The 7,490-nt window shown below is 42.4% G+C and overlaps 1 protein-coding gene across 3 annotated transcripts in view; it reads left to right on the plus strand.

Moving 5' to 3' along the window:
- Positions 1-7,490, plus strand: part of FMO4 (flavin containing dimethylaniline monoxygenase 4) — a 24,096-nt gene continuing 16,606 nt past the window's right edge. The window contains exons 1-4 of one of the 3 annotated variants that reach the window (XM_017866891.1): positions 1-86; positions 1,851-1,992; positions 2,392-2,518; positions 5,612-5,751. In XM_017866891.1, the coding sequence (XP_017722380.1) occupies positions 5,620-5,751 (132 nt within the window). In that variant the 5' untranslated portion in view covers positions 1-86; positions 1,851-1,992; positions 2,392-2,518; positions 5,612-5,619. Of the gene's footprint in view, positions 87-1,850; positions 1,993-2,391; positions 2,519-5,611; positions 5,752-7,490 lie in introns of those variants that run through there. The other 2 variants (XM_017866890.1, XM_017866892.1) reach the window with 2 other exon arrangements.

Here is a 7,490-nt window from a genome sequence, read left to right on the forward strand (position 1 = left end):
AAAAAAAAAAAAAAAGACAAACACTTTCCTTGCCTATTTGACTTTGAGAAATAATTTAAGTCAAAGACTGCTCTATGCTAACCAAGGTAAGTGTCCTGGATTTTTTTTTTTTTTTAATGGGGAAATGATCCAGAAACTGCTTTCACAAAAGATGAGTGTTCTTCTTTGAGTGTGTTCCTTAAGAATGAATGTGATTATCTTCTTTTGGGGTCTCTTGATTAGGGCTAAAGCAAGAGAATTAAGGAGAAAGTCAGGAAGCAAAGGGAAGTTGTAAGGAAACAAAGTTATGTTGTTAGAACCATCTAAAAGGAAGGTGTCAATGAGATAAACAGAATCATGAGTCTTTCAGTGACTCCAGGCTCACCTCTGATTTCATCTTATGAATGAGATGGAAATGCCAGCCATTGGGAAACAAAATACCCCACAGATGGTGTGAAAAAAAATACTGTAACAAAGTAAGAGCATGGTAGGATGATAAGAAACATAAAATGATCAAATTCCAAATTCAAAGAAATCAAAATTGATTACATGATTTGCAAATCACCCAAGTCTTTCCATGTCTCATAAAGGATTCCTGCATTTGCTGATCAGTCAGGTGTGGGTTGGGGTTTTCCGGTTGTACAAAGGTCTAGTTCAATAGGTCAGGGCTCCTGTCTGCCAACGGACTAAATATAAGCAGCCTATGGCCGGCACGGTGGCTCACGCCTGTAATCCCAGCACTTTGGGAAGCCAAGGCGGGCAGATCACTTGAGATCAGGAGTTTGAGACCAGCCTGACCAACATGGTGAAACCCCGTCTCTACTAAAAATACAAAGATTAGTCAGGCATGGTGCTGCATGCCTGTAGTCTCAGCTACTCAGGAGGCTGAGGCAGAAGAATCACTTGAACCTAGGAGGCGGAGGTTGTAGTGAGCCGAAATTGTGCCACGGCAGTCCAGCCTGGAAGACAGAGTGAGACTCCATCTCAAATAAATAAATGTAAGCAACCTTTGAGCGACCAAGTACCTTATGAAGTCCACTTTATAGTTTACAGAGTTTGCACACACATATTCTCCCAATCCTTCAAGCCTGCAGTGTTCTCTCCTACCTTTGAATTCATATCTTTTTTTTTTTTTTCACCAATTACTTGGTTTTGAGACATAAGAACAGTCCTTTCAAGCTAGAAGGAAACAAAGAGAGAGCCACTTGAACCCTCTGTTTTACAAATGTGGAAGCACTGGCTCAGAGAAATCGAGAATTTTGTCCAGGGTTACAAGCTGCTTAGAGGCAGAAGCAGAACTAGAACTCAGATCTCTCAATTTCCACTTCACTCACTACCTTCATCTACTGACTCGAGGCAAAATTTAAAATGGTTGCTCCCATTCAGAAATGTATAGTCTGTAAATATGGATTAATTTTAAAAAGTGCAAATTCCCAAGTTGTTTCTACTGCCTGTAGAGTCTCTAAGTCAGTCCTTAAAGTGCTCTTGCCCAGCACCTTTTTAACCCACAGCCCACTCTGTCACTAACTAGGTCTCTAGGCAGGGATAAACAGGCCAGGAGAGTGCAAGCATTCGTGCCTAGAGCATGCTGCTACCATAGGACTTAGAACAAGGTAGCGTCAGTGTCTCCATATACAACATCTTAAGAGCAGTCACTGTTTTTTTTTTTTAATTCTAAGACTTTACTACTATTTCTTAGTTGCAGCGTCTTCATTATCTTCAGGGCCCTACACTTGGCTTAGTACCTGCACTTAGAGGTACCCAGGGATATTTGTTGAATGAATTAATTTGCTGCCAGTCTATTCATGCCAGTATATTTTTCACTTTGGCAATTTAGTTAGCAGCCATTTCTTTTTATGTTATTATTGCAGAGAGAGAGCACAGCAAAGATCTGCCAGCCCCAGGCCTCTACCTAGTGGCCTGGAAATTCAAGTATTCTTATTGGTGGAGGCCATTTATTTCTGGTTAGAAGCTGTCTAAACCTCCTACTCCTCAACTCAAAGGAAAACACAGGTATGTCTGCCTACTCCTTTCCAAACTTGTTGATACATTTTATCTGTGTGAACTGTCTTTGCCAAGGAGAAGAAAAGGAAGAAAGGAGACAAGTAGGGAGGTAGAGAATGAACACTGAGTAAATATTTTGTGTAAGGCACTTTTTTTGTGTAAGTAATATCATGTTTTTTAAAATGCAAACAATCCTTCAACATAGGTATTTTTCTTATTTTACAAAGAATATATCTAAGGTTGCTCCAGTAGGTTGCCCAGGGTCATATGGCCAGTTGGTAGCAGAGAAAGTTCGAACCCAACTCTGCTGCCTCCAAAATCCATTTTCATTGCATCCCATATAGCTCTCTCAACTAAACGGGATTCCCAAATAAAAGTCTAAGAGGAAAATTATACCTTTTGTAATAGATAATGAAGCCGGGTATGGCAGTCTCAGCCTTGCAAAGGGCAAGGCAGCAAATACAGTCGGAAATTGAAGCCCCTAGGAAATTCTTCTGATCCTCATTGCAAGTTCATGTGTCTGCCTTAGAGTCAGGTAAGTCTGAGGGTTCCTGGAGGACTCAGGAGTCTTTCTGTACTCCCTGCAGTCAGTAAATTCACTTTGACTCTGGGCCTTCTGATCTGATTAAGAAGCAAGCTACAAAGCCATAGAGAAAAACTCCTCCAAGCCCATCCCAAAGGTGCAGCAGCAAACCTGAGCAAAGATGAAGAGGCAGGAGAATCACTTGAACGCAGGAGGCGGAGGTTGCAGTGAGCTGAAATTGCGCCACTGCACTCTAGCCTGGAAGACAGAGTGAGACTCCATCTCGAATAATTAATAAATATAAGCAACCTTTGAGCAACCAAGTACCACATGAAGGTGAGGGGAACCACAGGATACCTCAGGTTCTCAGACCAACAGCATGTTCACATCTTGGTTTCAGATCCTGAAATCCATACTCAGTGCCAACTCCGCCTCTTATTAGCAGTGTAGCCTTAAGTTGTTTCAAATGATTATGCTAATTTCCCATTTACTCGCCCTAATAGCTCAAAAAATATATGCTCTCTTGTTTCCCCAAGGCAAATACCACTGTGATAAGTGACATGAGGCTACAAAAATCACACAGGGGTTATACAGCTAGATCTCTCCTCAAAAAATACTGTATCTTCAAAGGCAAGGTGAAATGAGTTATATATGTTTCATAAAACAACAGAATACTTTGAGGTCTCAGCTATTGTTTGTGTGTCTTCTGAATTGGCCAAGGGAGTTGCAGGGAAAAGCAGCACTTGCAACTAAGTCTACATGAGATATTAAGGGCCTCAGTGTGACATAAACTTGATTTGCTAGAATTAACTCAGCCCATTTGATTGAGGCAAAAGCAATGTGAGATGTGCAGAAGCCTAAATGATAAAATCCAGAAAAACTGGTAAAAACTGGTCCTATATCCCCATGTATGTGTATGTGTACACTTCCTCCAGTTGCCGCTGACAAGCATGAGCATCCCCATTTCTAGCTGACATCGTCTTGGGCTCCAGAATATCCCTTATGACGTTCCTTGGGGACTTTGTTTTCTATTATGGTCAGTCTTGCCTCTTTGCAAGGTTAAGAACCTCCCTGCAACCCATGTAATATCCTTGTTTTATGGCAAGGCATGGCCGTGACCAGCTATTCTTCAAGACTCTAAATGCTTTGAATCAAAACCAACATTTCTACTGACTGAAATTCCTGGGATTCAGAGACACAAAGTGATAGCAAAGAGCCCCTCTAATACTGAGAAATTCTAGCACCCCAATGGGGTCGAGGTACTGTCTACACTCTAAAATACTACAGATTGAGTACTCCTTATCCAAAATACTTGGGACCAGGCCGGGCATGGTGGCTTACCTCTGTAATCCCAGCACTTTGGAAGGCTGAGGCCAGCAGATCACTTGAGGTCAGGAGTTCAAGACCAGCCTGGCCAACATGGTGAAACGCCATGTCTACTAAAAATACAAAAATTAGCTGGGCATGGTGACAGGCACCTATAATCCCAGCTACTCAGGAGGCTGAGGCACAAGAATCACTTGAACCTAGGAGGTGGAGGTTGCAGTGAGCTGAGATTGCACCACTGAACTCCAGCCTGGGTGACAGAGCAAGACTCTGTCTCAAAAAAATAATAACACTTGGGGTGAGAACTGTTTCAGTAGGATGAACATGGTGGCTCACTCCTGTAATACTAGCACTTTGGGAGGCCAAGGCAGGAGGATCACCTGAGCCCAGGAGTTCAAGACCAGCCTGGGCAATATGGTAAGACCCCATTTCTATAAAAAAAAAATTAATTAAAATAAATAAAAAATAAATGCTTCCGATTTCAAGTCTTTTCAGATTTTGGAATATTTTTATTGTACTTACTGGTTGAACATCCCAAATCTAAAATCTGAAATACTCTAGTGAGCATTTCTTTTGAGTTTCATGTCAGTATTCAAAAAGTTTTGGATTTTGGAATATTTCAAATTTTGGATTTGGGGGTTTGGGCTGCTCAACCTGTAACAGCTAAATTTAGTGGAGCATTTACTATGTAGCAGGCACACTTCTAAAACCATTCCAACATTTATCAGTCATTTAATCTTCATAACAACCCTTTAAAGTCATTATTATTATTATTACTATTCAAACAGAAAAGTTCCCTGACCCCTTGCAGAACTTGCTACAGCAGTGTGGCTTGTTTGCATGTTCAAACCCCTTATGGGAAGGGGAACATGCAGATGGGCAGGTGCAGGAGCCAGGGCTAGTGCTTTTGGGCTCCAGCCCCACAGTAGGATCTAGAGGTGTGTTAAAATTAATGCTCTTTTAGCAGTTGCCATTTACAGACAGCTAAGTATGACCAGTTCAGTGGAGATTCAGGTGACACTCTTTTACACCCTACCCTCTTGGTACCCAGGTCCTTGTCCAAAGTCCAGGAAGAATCAGGTCACATGAACTTGAAGGGTGGTGAATGCGGGTATTTTATTGAGTGGTGGAGGTGGCTCTCAGCGGGCTTATTGGGGAAATGGAAAGGGGATGGAGTGGGAAGATGATCTTCCCCTGGAGTTTAGCCATCCTGGGCCAATCTCCTCTCCAACCATCCCCAGTTGAACTCCTCTTGACATTCAAACACTCCTTCTCTTCTCTCCTTCTCTGCCATGCTGCTCTGCTCTGCCAGTGGAGCTCGGGGTTTATATGGGCATGGAATAGGGGCACGGCGGGCCAGACTGGTCTTGGAAAAGGCAACACTGGGGTGCAAAAACAGGAATGCTTGTTCCCATTTAGGGCTATAGGTTTCCAGGCTTGAGAGTGGGGCCTTTGCCAGGGAACTGTTCTCTTCTACTCAGTATTTCCTTGCCTCCTGTTGGTATCACTATTATTACCATTCACATTTTACAGATGAGAAAACTGAGGCATAGACAGGATAGTTAGCCTAAGATCACACAGTTAATAAGTAGTGAAGCCAAGACTTAAACCAAAACAATCTGATTTCAGAACCTGCATTTTTAAGCAGCATGTGATTCTGCCCCCACTCAAAGATGAAAAAAAAATGCATATATATCACTATAAAAGTTGAGTCTTGTGACAAGGGCTCCCTTCCAAACTTGTTAAATAAAGAAGTTCTGCTTGACTTTCCTCTAACAGAGCATACCATGGCCAAGAAAGTTGCAGTGATTGGAGCTGGTGTGAGTGGCATCTCTTCCATCAAATGCTGTGTGGATGAGGACCTGGAGCCCACCTGCTTTGAGAGAAGTGATGACATTGGGGGATTATGGAAGTTTACTGTACGTGGTTCACATCCTCTTATCTCTATCGGTCATGATCTGGCCATTTGCTTTGTCTCTGCTCAGACATGGTGGCTTTAGCCTGTCTTGGTGATCAAGTAAGGGAGCGGCTTCCTACAACAGCACAAACATGTGCATAATGCAGTGTTAAACACTAGGCAGGATGCAGTCTGATTGGTGAGGAATCTTGAGAATGTGCAGACTTGGGTCAGGGACAGTTGGAAGAGAGAGAAAAAAAGAGTTAAGTCTGACAGATAAGCATAGTATTGGACATTTGTGATGATTTTTGGACTGTAGACTTTCTAAGACAAAGCTGCAGAGTGTAACATCAGGCAAACTGAATAGCATTGGTGAACATAAAAAAGATTACACTCTAGGGAGAATGGAAGTTGGCAACAGGGAGTGGAACCACAACCCCCAGACATTGTTCAGGTCTTTAGGAACCGAACTGGCAAGAGTGAGGCAGGGCCCCAGACCTTGGAAGGCATTGGGGGAGGGGGAGGGTTCGCTGTCACATTTTCAGAATAGAAAGAACTCAGGCACTAACCAATCCTTCTTAGAAGTGGAATATTTAGCCTCGGAGGCTACACTTAGGTCACCTATTAGGTGACTTGAGCATCAGACAGTGGGGATGCAGGTGGTTAAATACCACCTGCCTCTGGTCAGGATTGGTGCTGGTTACTGGAAGTAGCAGAGTATCCAGTAGGCACTGAGGGATCTGCCCCAGTGGTGAAGTATAAGAAGGTATCAGAAGGTTTATGCCTGTAATCCCAGCACTTTGGGAGGCTGAGGTGGGAGGATCACTTGAGGCCAGGAGCTCGAGACCAGCATGGGCAGCATAGCGAGACCCTGTCTCTACAAAAAATAAAATTAAAAACAAACAAACAAAAAATAAGATGGAAGCTAGGCAGGCCCAAGTACTAAATGCTATAGGGGAAAAGAATAGTGACATTCATTCAACAGGCATGAATGAGAGAAGCCTTCATAGAAGACATGTTGTTTGCTATTAATAGATCTCTGATGGATGATGAATAAAACAGAATAAGCAACTACATATAAGCAGGAGTAGTCATAACCCTAGGATTATAGTATACTAGGAGAAAGAAAAACTTTGGTATATTGTTAACCTCATCAAGCCACCAAATGTTAATGTGGAAGGAAAATATTGGGTCTGGTTTATGTAGCTTCTGCTATTTGGCCCCACAGTTGGTTTGGTTTACTTCTGCTGTTCTAAAGTAATACAGATTAATTTTAGAAAACAATCTTGAGTTAAACAAATAGGGAAAAAAGGAAAAATATAAATTAAGTAAGTAACAATACTCACAAATTAGTACTATTAAAATTTCAATGTAATTTCTCTCAGTCATAAATATACAGTTGTCTCTTGGTGTCCGTGGGGGTTTAGGTATCCCTTTGGTTTTGCCGTGGATACCAGAATTCACAAATGCTCAAGTTCCTGATAGAAAATGGCATAATATTTGCATGTAGCCTACACACATCCTCCTGAATATTTTAAATGTTCTCTAGGTTACTTATAATGCCTAATACAATATAAATGTTGGCTGGGCACGGTGGCTCAAGCCTGTAATCCCAGCACTTTGGGAGGCCGAGACGGGCAGATCACGAGGTCAGGAGATCGAGACCATCCTGGCTAACACGGTGAAACCCCGTGTCCGCTAAAAATTACAAAAAACTAGCCGTGCGAGGTGGCGGGCGCCTGTAGTCCCAGCTACTCGGGA

Source organism: Rhinopithecus bieti, unplaced genomic scaffold (assembly GCF_001698545.2).
Source record: "Rhinopithecus bieti isolate Rb0 unplaced genomic scaffold, ASM169854v2 scaffold_1853, whole genome shotgun sequence".
Classification (NCBI taxonomy): domain Eukaryota; kingdom Metazoa; phylum Chordata; class Mammalia; order Primates; family Cercopithecidae; genus Rhinopithecus; species Rhinopithecus bieti.